Raw genomic sequence first — 17,811 nt, 5'->3', positions numbered from 1 at the left:
GTGAAACATTTACAACAATGTTGTAAAAAAGAATGAGAAGCAAATATATAAGCCTTATTGTACTTGTAAACTGTATCTTAAACTTGGGGAATTTATTTATTTTAAAGGGCGTGAAAAGAAGTAATTAATCCAGAAAGGTCCAACACTATGATAACTCAAATATATAAACAATGTTTGAATACTCTTTATTTTGGAATAACGCCAGCAGATACGAAAATGTATTTATTAATATTTGCTTTCTATATTCTTGTGATCAGTATTACATGGTAACTAGATTACAACTATATAGCAAACATGCCATAAAATGCCAATTTTCAACCCTATTTTAGTTCTTATGGTGTTTATGTTATTGTTAAAACATGCTGGGTTTTTTTTCTCCAAGAAAAACAAATACATTTTGAGTAGTTTTTGTAAAATGAGCCCCTCCTTCTAGAGTAAAGCCAGATCAAATCAATGCATAGGTAAAAGCAGAGGTGGAAAAAGTACTCAGATCTTGTACGTGAGTAAAAGTAGAAGTCCTACTTAGTTGGCTTTACTTTATACTGATTGTTACACATTGAGCTTACTGGCTTTGCAAAACAGAGGGAGGGGCTCATTATCATAAGAACAAAACGTAATAAAAAGCAACTTATGGATGTTTTCTTTGGCTGAACCTATTTTTTAACAACAAAAGCTGCATTTTAAAATCTCTAAAAAAAAAAAGAAGAGCTTTGGGGTTTTGGCCTATTGTGGCACTGTTGGCTTTCCATACACCAGCTAGCTGACACGTTACGTAAGCGCGCAGCCACAGACGGCATTTAAACAGTGAGGCTGCGAAGATCCAGCTGGAAACTTTTCCTCTCCTGCTGACGCTCCAGAGACCTGTGTGTCTTCAACTTCAACACTCGGCACACATTCACCACCCAGACATGTCCTCTTTTAACAGCATTGTGAGCTTGGAAGAGGCAAGGAGAGTGGCTATTTTCGGAGGAACGCACGGAAACGAGATGTCAGGCGTGACGCTGGTGAACCTGTGGGTGAAAAACGGCGCCGAGATCCAGAGGAAAGGGGTCGAAACCAAACCGTTCATCACCAACCCGAAGGCTGTGGAGAAGTGCGCCAGATATGTGGACACGGACCTGAACCGAGCCTTCACCCCGGAAAACCTCAGGTAAAAACGGCCACACGCCTCAGAGCTGTCAGTGTGGCTGGATCTGGATGTTGTGTCTGTCATACATGTTGAATGGAAACATTACACCTATACATATAACATTCACATATGACCACGAATGTGATTTTACTGATTATATATCTTTGGTTAAAAGAAACATGACACTTATACTGTACATTGTCGGAATGGTCTTGTGGAAATGTTCTCGTTGGGGCCGTTTTTTTGGGACTGAAATGACTAAAATCAAGGATCGATCATTGGAGATTTCTATGTGTTGTGAAATGTAATGACATGCATTATTGACACCTGTCAGACAAATGCGGGATATGTTAAGACATCTTGTTTAGAAAACATGTAGTTATAACAATAGAATGAAAAACAACGTCTGGATTTAAATGTAGAATAACGGGTTACACTAGGATGGTTTTTAAAACACGATGTACACTGTCACGCAACGCAATCCAACTGTTATTATCTCAGGTAGCGTGAATGTGTGACTCTGAGCCAGCAGGGAAAACGTGAGCGAAACGTGACCGAGATGTACTTTTTTTCTTCATTCGTGCCTCTTCGTTTGCAATATAGCGGAAGCTTTTCGCAAATACTGGCTCATAGACCACGTGCATGAACGCACAAGGCAGTGGTTGGATATGTTCATAAATCACCATAGGAGTCCTATAATAACATTCCCAAGGTTATTATACTGTGTCCTGGGGCACGTTGTAAAGTAGTGTTATCACGTGATGTATCTATATGGGCTCGAACATGGCCTTTTAACCTTTGGCTAGGCAATATGTTGATATTAGCCTTCTGTATATCGATATTTTTATGAGACTAAATGATGTGTTACATTTTGTATGTTGTCATACTTTGTTTCTGCTTCTAAAGGTTGCATTGAAGCAGTTCTATCATCTCCTTTAAACATTTAGTCAATATGTAACCAATTCTGATAATTATTTAGCAAAAATCTAGTAAATATTTGGTAAATCCCTGACTGTCAACCCTACAATTTAGTCGCAATATCGATATTGAGGTATATGGATAAATATATAATATTTGATTTTTTTTTTCTCCATCACCCAGCCCTAATTTTACAGTTACAATTCAAGTTCTGTTGTTTATTTTTTAGGTATTTTACTTAATGTAATGATCAATCAATGTTTATTTATATAGCCCAATATCACAAATGTTACATTTGTCTCAGTGGTCTTCACAGTGTGTACAGAATATCAGTATGACAATACGACACCCTCTGTCCTTAGACCCTCACATCGTACAAGGAAAAACTTCCAGAGAAAACCCCACAGTTTAAAGGGGAAAATGGGAGAAACCTCAGGGAGAGCAACAGAGGATGGATCCCTCTCCCAGGACGGACAGACGTGCAATAGATGCCGTATGTAATCGAAAAGATAATACATTTGCAACATAGGTAGTCCAAATGTTTGGAAATGCTTGTGTGTATAATAAGAAGATGAATCCACGAGGATGTCAGCAATCTTGTGGGAGCCATCAGTGAAGTAGTATGGTGAGAGTCTGGCAGGACCGCAGAGACAGGTTCAGCCACGACTCGAAGTCCAGGACTCAGATCCAGTGCTCAGGATAGAGGATCCAGGGCACATTGATTCCACAAATGTGGAGCTTGATAAGAAAAGGCTCTGGCTCCCATTGTACTTTTACAGACTCTAGGAACAACCAACAACCCTGCATTCTTGGAATGCAATGCCCTAATAGGACAGTAGGGTATAATGAGTTCTTTAAGGTAAGATGCGCCTGCCCATTAAGGGCTTTGTAGGCGAGAAGAAGAATTTTAAATTCTATCCTGTGTTCTATCCAGTGTAAGGCAGCCAGAACAGGTCCTTTTCCTAACTCTGGTTAGTACACGAGCTGCAGCATTTTGACTCAGCTGAAGCAACTTGACTGACTTCTTGGTACTCCCTGATAATAAAGAGTTAAAATAATCCAGCCTAGAAGAAACAAATGCATGGACTAGTTTCTCTGCATCGTTTTGAGGCAAGATATGCCTAATTTTGGCAATGTTGCGTCGATGGAAGTAGGCGGTCCTTGAGATTGATTTTATGTGGGCGTTAAAGGATAAATCCTGATCAAATATAACACCAAGATTCCTTACAGTCTCACTCGAGGCCAAATTAATGCCATCCATAACTAGTATATCTTTAGATAGTTTGTTTCGTAGATTCTTTGGGCCGAGTACAATAACTTCAGTTTTGGTCGTGTTTAACATCAACAAATTTAAGGTCATCCACGTTTTTAAGTCCTTGAGGCAGTCTTGAATTTCATTTAGGTGATTGGTTTCATCAGGCTTGATGGATAAATATAGTTGAGTATCATCCGCATAACAGTGGAAATTTACAGAATGATTCCTTATAATATTTCCTAGCGGAAGCATATATAATGTGAACAAAATAGGTCCAAGCACTGAGCCCTGTGGCACTCCATGGCTAACTTTGGTTTGCATGGAAGATTCATCGTTGACACGTACAAACTGAGAGCGTTCAGATAGATAGGACCTAAACCAGCCTAAAGCAGTTCCCTGTATGCCAACTAAGTGCTCTAGTCTTTGCAATAAGATATCATGGTCGATAGTATCAAATGCAGCACTGAGATCGAGCAAAACAAGAATAGAGACAAGTCCCTTGTCTGAGGCTATTAGAATGTCATTTGTGACTTTAACCAGAGCTGTTTCTGTGCTATGATGTGTTCTAAAGCCAGACTGAAAATATTCAAATAAATCATTGTTTTTTAAGTAATCACACAACTGTTTTGCGACTGCTTTCTCAAGAATCTTTGAGAGGAATGGGAGATTAAAAATAGGTCTATAGTTGGCTAAAACCTCTGGATCGAGGTTGTGCTTTTTAAGAAGCGGTTTTATCACTGCTACTTTGAATGATTGTGGAACATAGCCTGATAATAAAGACATATTCATAATATTTAATAAAGAAGTGCTAATTAATGGAAACACTTCTTTTAACAGCTTAGTTGGAATCGGGTCTAAGATACACGTTGATGGTTTAGAAGAGAGAATCATTGAATATAATTGTTCAAGGTTTATGGCTGAAAAGCATTCTAGTTTACTATCTAGTGTAATATTAGAACTTAGGTTTCCGGGAGCTGTTGATAACACTATACTGGTCAAAGGCAAGAGGTCATTAATTTTGTTTCTAAGAGTAACAATTTTATCGTTAAAAAAGCACATAAAATCATTGCTACTGAGTGCTATGGGAATAGAAGGCTCAATCGAGCTGTGGCTCTCTGTCAGCCTGGCTACAGTGCTGAAAAGAAATCTTGCATTATTCTTATTCTCATCTATTAATGAAGAGTAGTAGGCTGCTCTCGCTTTACGCAGTGCTTTCTTATATTCATTGAGAGTAATATGCCAAATTAAATGAGATTCTTCAAGTTTAGTGGAACGCCATATCCTTTCAAGTTGTCTCGACTTTTGCTTTATTTTGCGGGTTTCGGCATTATGCCATGGAGCTAATCTGTTGTTTTATTTTCTTCTTTTTCAAAGGAGCAACAGAGTCTAATTTTATTCGCAGCGCATCTGTAGCACTATCAACAACATGATCAATTTGGGGTGGTGTACATTTTGTATACGTTTCCTCCCCTACATGCAGACATGCTATCGATTTAAGTATTGGTGGAATCTCTTCCTTAAATGTGGCTATAGCACTAACAGATAGGTTTCTGCTGCAGGAGCTTTTGACTAGTGCTTTGTAGTCTCGTAACAGTACTTCAAAAGTTACCAAAAAATGGTCCGATAAAGCAGGATTATGCGGTTCGACTAATGGTTGCTCAATTTCAATACCATAAGTCAGAACAAGGTCGAGAGTGTGATTATAGCAGTGGGTTGGTTTATTTACACTCTGACGAAAACCAACAGAATCTAATATAGAGTTAAATGCAACAGTAAGGCTATTTTTATCATCGTCAACATGAATATTAAAGTCACCTACGATAATTACTTTATCTGTTTTAAGAACCAAAGTTGATAAAAACTCAGAGAATTCTGATAAGAATTCTGAATAAGGACCTGGTGCACGGTACACTGTAACAAAGAAGATTGGCTGCAAAGTTTTCCAGGTCGGATGCGTAAGACTAAAAACGAGGCTTTCAAAGGAGGTATAATTTAATTTTGGTTTAGTATTGATAAGTAAACTTGAGTCAAAGATTGCTGCAACTCCACCTCCTCGGCCCGTGCCTCGGGCAATATGAGTGTTGATATGGCTGGGTGGAGTGGCCTCATTTATGCTGACATATTCTTCATGTCTCAACCAAGTTTCAGTGAGACAGCATATATCAATATTATAATCTGATATTAAATCATTTATCAATATTGCTTTAGATGCTAAATATCTTATGTTTAAGAGTCCACATTTAATCTTCCTGTTTTGTTGCACTGTAGTAGTTGTTACATTTACTTTTATTAAGTTATTATGTGTGACACCTCTATTAGGTTTTACTTTAAATTGTCCTTGGGCAGACACACACACCGCTAATATTGGGTATTTAATTGGAGAGAGTGCAGAGAAACATATAAAACTGCGACTCCTCCTCCTGGTCTCAACTCCACTTTGTCTGATGCACAGATCGTTCTGTATGCGGTTATTACCTCATCTGCCACTTTTAAAATGACCGTTTAAAAGTATGTTCTATACTTTCAGTTTGGCATGTCTGGGAGTAATCTATAAAAAGATTATCCACTTTTCATCCGCCTTTTCCTTTGACTGTGCTAACTGTCCTCTCAGTTGTCGGCTGTGTGTTGGAGACCACTTGTATCCGCTTTGGCTCACTGTGGTTGTGTACCAAAGCAAAGTCCCTTCAATCCAGACAATACCGGATATTTGCTGAAAGTGGGGTGTAAAGAGCAGATGTGAGGGAGGCGAGACAATATGCACAGCAGAGGTGCTATTCTACAGTAGTTAGGAGAATGTCCTAGACCAGTTGTTATTCTAAAATGGTTTTAAAGGGCTAAGAGAAAAAAGGGAACTCTCATTCTGTGCTCAGTGTTGAATGTCTGTCTGAGCACAGACAAGGAAGGTATGCCTGAGGGGAAAAAAAACCCATGTTTAGACTTGACACGAAACAAATCTCTCAAGGATTGGAGCAGACATACAAGGCTTGGGGAAAGTGGCTGGCATTTATTCTTAACATTCACAAAAGGGGACCACTGTCCTGCTGAATCCAGTGTTTGTATTCCAACCTATAACATAGGGCTACCATGAGGTGGAATCATAGTTATAATCAAGACAAAATATGCAGGTATTAATGTTTTTTAGTTTTCCACATTTGAAGAACTGTAGTGAATACAAAGCATACACAAAGTCTTTTTTTTTCTGACTTTGCTCTACTGTGATAACTTGTCAATTATAAAGATTATGCCCAACAGTTAGGTGAAAGTGTTACAGAGCATGTAGGACAAGTAGACAATTATTAACATGGTTCTTATTCATCATTCCATCAGCAGAATTTTATGATAAGCTGTGAATGTGTTACCAACTTTTTCATCGCAACCAGCAACATTTGGACTACCTATGTTGCAAATGTATTATCTTTTCAATTTACACACGGCATCTATTGCACGTCTGTCCGTCCTGGGAGAGGGATCCCTCCTCTGTTGCTCTCCCTGAGGTTTCTCCCATTTTTCCCTTTAAACTGGGTTTTCTTTGGAAGTTTTTCCTTGTACGATGTGAGGGTCTAAGGACAGAGGGTGTCGTATTGTCATACTGATATTCTGTACACACTGTGAAGACCACTGAGACAAATGTAACATTTGTGATATTGGGCTATATAAATAAACATTGATTGATTGATCGCTGTATGTGTAAGGTAAGGTATAAGGTACGTTTTAGCACATTTTCAGCCTGTCGGACATATATTGGGGTCCCAAACCATTTAATGCTTTATACTGTAAGTCAGCAATAATATTTAAAAAAAATCAATTCTGTAAGCTACTGGTAGCCAGTGCAGACATTTAAGAACTGGGGTGATGTGTTCTACTCTTTTTGATTTGGTCAGGACTCTGGCAGCAGCGTTCTGGATTAGTTGCCGTTTTTCAAGGGATTTTTTACAGAGACCTGTAAATACACTGTTACAGTAATGTGTTTGTTTTTGTGTGTCTGTGCTCTGCAGTTCCCCTCAAGGAGACAACCAGCCCTACGAGGTGCAGAGAGCCCAGGAGATCAACGGGATATTCGGACCCAAAGGAAGCCCAGATGCCTACGATGTTATCTTCGACCTCCACAACACGACGTCCAACATGGGCTGCACCCTGATCCTGGAGAGCTCCAAAGACCACTTCAATCTGCAGATGATGAACTACATCAAGGTGACGGCCTCCAAGAGCTAATGTTGAATTATACAGCACACATTTTAAGGGGCATTCATCTGTAACATTAGCTGTTTTTCAAGAGTTCCTTTTATAACATTTAACACCAGACTAGGCCAGTGGCAATAACTGCTTTTAATGGAGGATATATAGTCCAAGAAACATTTGAAATAAAGATGAGATGATTGATAGATAGATAGATAGACAGATAGATAGATAGATAGATAGATAGATAGATACTTTATTTATCCCAAATTGGGAAGTTATTTTGTCACAGCAGCAGTGTTGTCAAGCATTACACAAGTTCAAAATGTAAGGAACATTCTAATTAGCAGCAAGTATATACAAATTTACAATGAAAAGGAAATGTATCACTAGAATCTAAATAATACACAATATAAAGAAAATATTGAGTATTCTACAATATACATTCTCACTAAGCTACAGAAATGTATAGCAATATACTACAGACGCAACAATATAATTACAATTTTAAGACACTTAAAGGTGGGGTATGTCATTTATTTCAGAAACACTTTTTGTTTTATTCCATGGAATGCTCTTAACATCCCGATAGCAATGAATATATTAAATGCTTTGACAATAAATCCATAAAAAAACGTAATCTGTGGAAGCCGTAGTATTGTAAAAAGCACGACTAAAATGATTGGATGGCCTACCTGCCTGTCAGCCTTCCATCTGTGCACAAATGTATCTCGTGCCCTCATTGGTCATGTGCGCGTTTGTGTGTGTTGGAGGAGGGGCTCTGTAAGGAAGGGGCAGATTTTTTTCGGCTGCGTATTTTCAAATTCTATCACACTCGATCTGGTTTCTCCAAAATTACCTACCCCACCTTTAAATGTCACAGATATAATAATAACATAGAGGCATAATAATGTCTCCCTATCAAAGGGAGTTCACATAACAAAGAGGAGAGAGCTTAAAGTGGACATTGTACTGTAAACAAATATAAATGTAATTGATATAATTACAATTGATAGATACAGAAATAATCAAGATCATATCAATATATCAAATGATAAGTAGATAAGGTGAAAATGATCAAGATAATATCTGGGGGCTGAAATTTCAGGCTATGTCCTCCCCCCTTCACCATTGTATCTATCAACTAAAGGCACTCTCTGGTCCAAAAAGTATATTAAAAATATAATCATGTCCGTATGTTCCAATATAAGTAGGTAACCTAAAAATGATTGTCCACATATTGAACCATAAGTCAAGATATTGTTTCAGGCCTACACTATACAATAGACGCATTCTCCATTAATATGTGTAATGGGACCTTCACTTCTCAATGTAGTGTGTTTTAGAAGTTTTTAGACTCACACTGAATAGAAGAAAGTTAAAGGGGGTGACCGGGAGTTTAAAGACCTTTGCACTTTAAAGTAAATATTTAGCTAAAAGATCTCTCTGGAGAGATTCAGTTAACCTTTTGTAGATAATATAATCAACAGTTTACCTTTACGTGTTAGACACTCATTTAAAGGTTCAACCATCCACATACTTGAGCCTGTTTTCTTATGAGTCTGAGAAGATGTCTTCTTCAGTTAGTATTTGAACTACGACATAACATTTCTTTTAAGCACATATACCTTTAAAACTTTACAAACCTCACTTTGCATCAGCTGGTGTTCCTGTTTGGAATGTATTGAACTGCTTGAGCTGTTCAACAAAAATGAAGATATTCAGAATAGTAACACCAGGGAGGGAAAGAGCTGCCAAAAGCAACAAACTCTTTTACTGAAAGGAGAGAAAAATGTGTTTTGAACTTAGAAAAAAGAATGAACAAATGGATACAAAGATAGAAGATTACCCCACAAATGGCGACTTAGCTTCCCCACTAATTCAGAGACCTGAGTCAAGACATAAGAAAAATATTTATTTTTGGATACTTTCATGTTCGAGGGTCGACATCACATTTTGAAAGTGATACAAATATAAATCCAAACTCATTATGTAACTGTTTTTACACAGTGTAATACAACAATAATGTTTAACCTAGTTTCATCCAATGGTCAGATTTGTGTTCTTGAAATGTATGCAAATGTGCAAAGATAATGCCTCATGTGAATATTAAAATAACATATCAGAACATCTGTAATACAAAAGAAGGCTCTAAATGTAACGTCAGTAATACACTGGTGCTGCTTAGGTATGTAATTACCTGAAGCTAACTTCTAGCTTGTTTGACTTGTTTTGCAGAAAGCCATCGCTCCAAGTAGTTGTCTTGTTCTGCTGAATGAACATCCTCTTTTGAAATATTCCACTTCCCGCTCTATTGCCAAGCACCCTGTTGGTGAGTCTCTTTCAAGTCTTTCAAATGTCCCTTGGAAAAATGAACCTACAATAATCCCTTGACAGTTGCCAAATGTGTCTTCTGGTTTGTTTCATTTCAGGTCTGGAAGTGGGTCCCCAGCCTCAAGGTGTTTTGAGGAGCAACATATTTGAAGCTATGAGGGTGATACTGAAACATGCACTGGACTTCATTGAACTGTTTAATGAAGGTAAGGCAGGCACACTGTAGCGGCTTACCATTTTAAGCTTTAACACGCTACACAGGCCACATCATAGGACTTTAAAAGATTAGCAGTTGAGATTGAATCAAACATGATTCCTAAAGTTTGCAGTTTCTAGAATCCGACTCATGTTATGAATCATATGTGTTATATAAAAGAAAAACAAGTTGTTTACTTCCATGTTTGTCTGCCTCATCTTGACGAGAAACATCTTGTGACAAAACGCCCATTGGTGCCAGTCCGATTCTGTGCCTGCATCCCGTTCTCTCTCTTACCCTTAGGCACAAAAGAGCGTTTGCAATGTTTAGGCAGCCGTTCCTTCCTCTTTTACGTAAACAATCAGTCCGTGCCAAGTGTGAGTTGCAGTCTGTTGGTATCTGCCCAGCCTGTTGAATGGCCTGCTTGTTTTTAGAGTCTGGTTGCCAATGGTGCGTTAATCTTCTGTCGTGGGGCCTGCACTGGTGCTGATGAATGCCCTGGCATGGTTATGAATCAGTGTTCCTGCCCTTTGAAGCTGAACATCACCAAGAAACAACTTGTTCAGAGAGAACACTGTCTGAACATGTGTCCCTTTTGCTCTGTGCTGCCGCTTGCATATTAATACAGCCAAGTGGTCTCACACTTAGTGGTAAAGAAGTTCAATTGAGCTTGACTTACTGAATGTGCAAGCTCTGCCACAAACCACTGCTCATCCTGTTTAGCTCAGTTTGAATAATGCCACTTTGGCCGTGTGTGGCTCCTTCCAGCTTCTATAGCAAAGTCCTATAATGTAGCTATGTCAGAGATTAACTATACAGAAAAGTCTGTCAACTTTATTGTCAATCATCTATGTGAGATACAGACAGAGAGATTGAAATGCTGTTTCTCACAATCTCGAGGAATACAAATTAAAATATAAAAAAAAAGATTATACAATTTCCATCCATCCATCTTCTCCCGCTTATCCGTGGTCGGGTCGCGGGGGTAGCAGTTCCAGCAGAGAGCCCCAAACTTCCCTTTCCCTGGCCACATCAACCAGCTCTGACTGGGGGATCTCAAGGCGCTCCCAGGCCAGCGAAGATATATAATCCCTCCACCTGGTCCTAGGTCTACCCCTTGGTCTCTTCCCAGCTGGATGTGCCTGGAACACCTCCCTAGGGAGGCGCCCAGGTGGCATCCTAACTAGGTGCCCGAACCACCTCAATTGTCTCTTTTGAGTCCTTTCGACGCGAAATCGAAAACAAATTTCCCTTTTTTTTTTTATGGATTATGTCCTTTATTCTCAACATAAAATATAATAACAAAATAACAATGCTTAATATATTTACAATGTACGCTTATATTAGGTCTTCAATATCCAAATTATTGTTACTGTATACATACTCCAAATGAATAGACTAAGTATATTTCTGACTTTGTAGTCTACATTCGATACGGGTCATTTGATTTCATGCAGTTTTAGTTCCCTGTATACAATGGTACTTGTGCTCATATGAAGCACGTTTTTTGTCTCTTTTTCTTCTCTGTTTAAATTGTTTCATCCTCCTATACTCAGAGGCAATACCATTGTTATTAGCCCTAACCTAACATGTATTAGGATTGATATTGCCTATTCTTTTCTTTGTACATTTACAACAAGTTTTTGGAATACCTTATTATCCAGGATGCAAATAATATGGGGGATGTTGTATTCTGTGTGTTGTTCAGGCATGGAGTTCCCTTCCTGTACAGTAGAAGTTTTCCGGGTCTTAGAGAGGATCGACTACCCCAGAGATGCCAACGGAAACATCATAGCTATGGTGCATCCCAATCTGCAGGTAAACGTCTGAACTACAGCCGCCTTCATCGACCACAAATCTGATCTATTGAACCTGTAAATATGATGTGACCAGAGATGTCTCATTTCCTCTTTCATAACGAAAGAGGAAATGAGACATCTCTGGTCACTGTGAGACCTTGTTATTTTAGTTTGAGCCACATACTCAAGTTACTTTCCCCGTGGTTATTGCTTGTTGTTTCAGGACTGTGACTGGGAGCCGCTGAACCCCGGTGACCCTATGTTCCAAACTTTTGATGGAAAGACCATCCGGTTCCAAGGCTCAGGAACGGTCTACCCCACTTTTATTAATGAGGCGGCCTATTATGAAAAACAACAGGCATTTGTTACCACCAGACGAGAAAGCTTGGTGGCCAGTTCCATCAGAAAAGTATGAAAACTGTTTGTAAAGGCTTCAATGATTCTTTGTTAGCCACAATAACAAATCTGTGTATAGACTTTTTTCACCGAATAATGACGAGATACCATATTTTACACACTGCTTTCTTTTTTCTATGCATTTACTATCTCCTAACTATGCAAAGAACCTTTTTTAGAGGCTTTGCAAAAAGTCACTGTGAAAGTCTTTGATTTAAAGGCTGGTATATTGCTGTGGTAAGTATTTATGATACTGATGTTATTTAAAAAATATATTTACATTAAATCAACTACGTTTTTATAACATTAAACGCCAAGCCTAATTATTATTGGCTGATAAATCACCATACATCACTCTTTAAGTTTCTTACAACTGCTCAGGACAGCCATTTTGGATCATAACCTGCAACCTTTGACCCAAAACTGTAGTTGTTTGTCCTCATATATATTTGTAACATATTTTGAAGGGTGTGTTTGTGGCCTTTGATACATACCTGTAACTCTAGTGGTTGCATCTGTGGTGCTGTCCTAGTCTTGCCTTAATAGAGATTTAACAAAAAAACTTGCACAACAAAAATCTGAGGTGAAATTTATAGAAAATATGTTGGATAACATATTTTGATAAGAAATTGTCCTGGTCCTCTAAACAAATGGGATGCAGTTTGAAACATGTTTTATAATCATATATTTGTGTCTATTTTTATATACTTGTACTGTACGTTTTAAGTGACGTTTAGGATTCTCGGAGGGCATATGTACTTTTAATATTTGTTTACGTCTTTGTTGTGTCAAAGTGTATCGCTGTGGTGTTACGGTCATTCATTTTCTAATTAGCAATAATTTTGGTAGCACTATTTATGTGATGAGTAAAGTTTACTGTCTTAAAGTCCTGTGGAAATTATCCGATCAATAAATGTAGTACTATGCTAAACTGGGATATTTAGTTGTTTGTAGATGCACCCTTTCATAATGAGTTGCCTTGACTCGTCATGCTTGTTTTGTCAGTTAGAGCAAATGGTTCCTAACCTAGGGGTCCCAACCCCTAATAAGCATTTCCAATGTTTCAATGGGGGTCAGGAGACCTTCTTGATTTATTGGGTTTTAGACAAGTTTTCAAAAAAGATATGAATTTCGCTCTAGATGTTATTGATTTCTGTGTTGACAATCTTATTTATAAAGTTTGGCTTATTATTTAAGACGTAAACCTTTATTTAAATCTCACGGGATAAGGGCCAAGTGAAGATCCTAAAACAAGCTTTATTTTCAAAGAGGGCAATTTGCATAATGAGTACTTTTACTTGCTAATACTTAGTACTTTAACTTGTGTAACATTTTGAATGCAGGACGTTTACTTATAACAGACTATTCCTACACTCTGGTACTTCTACTTTTACTTAAGTACAATATCGGAGTACTTCTTCCACCTCTGGCTAAGGGGCGGGACATCTCTAAGTGTTGACTAATCGGAACAGAGGCGGCCAATTAACCAATCGGAGCAGACTGGGCTCTGGTTTCAGACAGAGGGTTAAAAGAGATGCTGCAGCACAGGTAGTATGAGAAAAATACTTTTATGAACATTAAAGCATGTAAACATGTCACAGTAGAGGCACAAATTACAAATATGAACCTGAAAATGAGCATTATGTCCTCTTTAAAAATAAATAATACATGCGAAACTTGTATTTAAAATAGTTTATATAACAAGAATACTCATCTGATGCAATATTCACATTTATTATGTGCACTATTTTTGTTAACTATACAGTTTATATACAGGTAATCGGTTGTTTTGCAGTTTTTTTGTCATGCATTACTACCTACATGATGAACTATCCATAAACTATTTCACTAAGTCAGGGGATATCAGTTTACTTTGTGATAGAAAATGGGTCTCTTAAAAAGGTTGGGAACTAATTTGACAGTATTGTAGGACAGCACCTGCAGCCACTAGAGGGCGGCACATACTCACCGATAGAACCCTTCCCATCATGCACTCTGCTGCAGCATACTGGATCAGTCAGGTGCAGACTGTCAGAGCTGAATCTTTAGTTTATTAGCACATACTTCCAATACGCTATCCACATTATTAATTTTGACTATATTACTTCTTTGCTGTTAATATAAATTATACATGCACATGCATTGGGATTTTATGAATCTGGATTAAGGCCATTTCTAATGAGCGTCTAGGAACTATTCATTGAATAATAAAAAAATGTAAGAGCAATCACATGACGTTTGGAGTCCTGGCTTCTAATATGTTATTATTTAAATAAAGTAGATTTAAAATATTGAAAATACTGATATATTCAGTACATTACGAAAAAGGTAGCACTGCATGGCTCTGAAGGATCCAGGAAGCCGTGTGCAGACAACAATAGGAAAATAAAGCTTAATGCACTCCGTTTTCAAGTGAAATTATATTATAAATGTATTCCTAAAGCTCTTGGATTGCTCTAATAATACTTTTATAATATGATTTCATCCAACTAAGGAGTGCCTCACACATAAAATAAAACTAAACATTAAAACCCAAAAAGGACAAAGTTCAATACTTTACCAGCAACACTCTTATCAATCATTACAATACACACACAAACACAAAACTGTATATGTAAAGAAATATAACACAGTCAAATAAGATAAGATAAGATATAATATACATCTATCGCGTTGTAAAAAAAGAAAAAACGTGATTAAATGTCTTATCATTTGTCATTATTTGTTCAGATATAGTTACATTATACTTTTTTATTTCTAAAGCACCATACAATGCAGAAAAAGTATATTTTCATATAATAAATTGACACATTAATGAATCACAAATTGATGACCACTTTTACTTTTTTAGCTATACTTAATACAATACATAGGCCTACTTGGTACAAATACAATTTGAGTATAATAGGCCTACCAGTAACTTCATTATTCATTTTTGAATGACTTTAGTGAAGAGATGTAAAGAATGCTCTCTGCCATGTGCTACCATGCAGATCATGTTTTATTCCGGATGCCGACTGCAGTAAAACATGTGTATTATAATAATACACGTCCATGCATGCCCTGCTGCTATATCATATTGGGTTTGAATATTTCAGTTTCATGTCTCCAGGCTGGTCATAGTCCTTCCCATCTATTCGTAACCCAACCGGAGCTCACAGAGTGCTGATCAATGATTCCTCCTGGCTACTGAAAGCTTTCAAGACAGTCAATGATCCTTCAGTTCTGGGCACGGATCCAAACAAGCACTTGAAAAATACCAAGCGTCCATCTCTGCCCCCTCCCTCCTCTATAGTTTTCTGTCCGCATGGTAACTTTGTCTTCTATTCAATTGCATTACAACTCTGTGTTACTGGAAGTATCACACACGGCTGCTTACCATAGCTGCATTTATGCTGGGATGAAGGTGATTGGGTTTTATGTTTATTCCTTTGTTTATCATTCATGAAAAATCATGTTGTTTGAGAGTATTTCAAGGTAAACTAAAACAAATGCTTCCATTGCTACATTTAAAATGTTTAAATGTAAAGAATCGGTCTGGTGTTGCTATCAATTAAGTGGGTGGTAAAGGTTCATCAAGTGTCACATTTCTATTCAGTATCTGATATGCACAGTGGCGACTGGTCATTTGGGGCACTGCCCCACCTAGTGTCAGCAGAAAGTATTACAAATAATGATTATAAAAAAATGCAAAACATAAATTAAAAAATATATAAAATATATTTTAAGATCATGTTTAATCATCTGATTCGTCTGTACATTGCTGTTTTAGTCTGTGCTCTTCTAATTAGTGTCTACAGTGTGCCTATCGAGCTGTTTAGAGCCATGTGGGACAAAACCCGATCCTGCCCCTCCCTCTCCCTGTTTAAGTCAATGGTGACTGTAAAAACTACACTGCGCATGCTTGTGTGTGGCAAAACAATAATGACCATAGTGCTGACAGAGCCGTATCTGAGTGCTGCCATCCCCACCATACGTCATCTCATTGGCTGTAAGTACGTGTGCCGCGAAAAGTGTGGTGTGTGAAGAGGAGACGAGAGAGCTGCAGTGACGCGTCCTAAAACCCGGAAGTAAACTGCGCATGGCTTCCCTCGACAAAAAAGCAATGAGATTTCTCCATAGAATTTTAGAAAATAGCTCAAAATAAGATCTGTGGGAAACAAACCTGTTAGATAAATGCACGATACCCTACTTTTATAATTTTCGAATCATAAATCTATTGATTAGATTAGATTTATGAAACTACAAGAAGATAAGGAGGACTTTTACAAACAAGTAATAGAGATTTTTGTCCAGAAGGATAGGCAAATGGACTTCATCTTCATGTCAAGGTAAGACTGCAATTTTATTGAAAATGGGATCTTACTAAGAGAGAACAATTGAATATTTAAATGATACAACATTTTGGGTATCCTTTTGTTGAACTGTCTGTTTAAAATTAATTGAAGCATCAGACAAAAAAGCTTTTGAAAATAATATTATATTTTGATTTAGGTCCAAATATAATATTTGTAAACCTGAAGAGTCAGTGCCAGACAGTGCCTCACCAGCCATGAACATCACTGCAAGAGCTTATATATAGACATCTACGTTTTTTGTGCCCCACCACTTTTGTACATATAAAAACGCCACTGGATATGCATGCACAAATGCACGTTAAAAGCACCAACATGTGCTTGTGGGTTTGTGGTGCCAGTGTTTTCTTTCAAAGGAAATACCTGATAAACACGAGCACATTCAGAACTCTTCCTTTAGCTTCCTTTATGTCAAACCATCAGCTGGAGAGAGACTGGTGACAGAGAAGCAGACAGTGTCATCCTTTCAAAATATGTTTTGCAAAATGCAAGTTGGCAAATCACTACTGTAGCCTAATGTCAGACGATAAAAGTGCACACGGTGTGAACATTTAAATGTTAAGTAAAGCATGGTTGTTGCTTGACTGTTATTGGAGAGAAGTTAGAGGAATCCATATCAACCGCTTCCACTTTACAAGAACATGTTGCATTCAAGTGCTGTCGTTATTATTTTCACTAATGCGCATGATAGGAATTTTCTGTGGTTCTCAAATAGTATAAGATGTGTGAACATTTGATGATATGGATTTCATACAGTATTATGTAATCAGTACAGTTTAAGATTGTTGAGCTAAATAAATGTTGTTTCTATTCTCACAATCATTTGGTTTTGCATTTTACTTGCTTTTTATTTTCTTTAATATTATCCCTTATACATCTGACGTACTGGATGTCTAAATGAAAGCAGGTCAAAGCTCTGTAGATAACATTTACATGCAGTGGTGTAAAGTAACTAAGTACATTTACTCAATGACTTTACTGCAGTACACTTTTGAGAGACATATACTTAACATGTGTATTTCATTTTGTGTTGCTTTGTACTTCTATCCCACTATTAATAAGAGGTAAATCGTGTACTTTAACTCCACAAAAATGTTTTAAGATCTTTAGTTACTTTGTGGATTTGGATTCATAATTTGAAATATAAACAACACCTGAATAAGACTTTAGTTACACCTGGAGTACATTTCATAATGAGTACTTTTACTTTTGGTACTTCAAGTTTATTTTGATGCAAATACTTGTTTACTTTT

General features: G+C 37.5%; 1 protein-coding gene across 1 annotated transcript; it reads left to right on the top strand.

Moving 5' to 3' along the window:
* The first annotated feature begins 753 nt into the window (after nucleotides 1-753).
* Nucleotides 754-13,138, top strand: aspa (aspartoacylase). Its single transcript, XM_034099565.2, has 6 exons — nucleotides 754-1,150; nucleotides 7,298-7,493; nucleotides 9,717-9,810; nucleotides 9,911-10,018; nucleotides 11,717-11,826; nucleotides 12,031-13,138. Exons 1-6 carry the CDS (start codon nucleotides 909-911, stop codon nucleotides 12,220-12,222), a joined length of 942 nt encoding a protein of 313 aa, XP_033955456.1. The 5' UTR covers nucleotides 754-908; the 3' UTR covers nucleotides 12,223-13,138.
* The last annotated feature ends 4,673 nt before the right edge of the window (nucleotides 13,139-17,811 follow it).

Source organism: Pseudochaenichthys georgianus, chromosome 14, assembly GCF_902827115.2.
Source record: "Pseudochaenichthys georgianus chromosome 14, fPseGeo1.2, whole genome shotgun sequence".
Taxonomy (NCBI): Eukaryota; Metazoa; Chordata; class Actinopteri; order Perciformes; family Channichthyidae; genus Pseudochaenichthys; species Pseudochaenichthys georgianus.
Note: the sequence above shows the minus strand (reverse complement) of the source record. Positions and strands in the feature narration are given on the sequence as shown.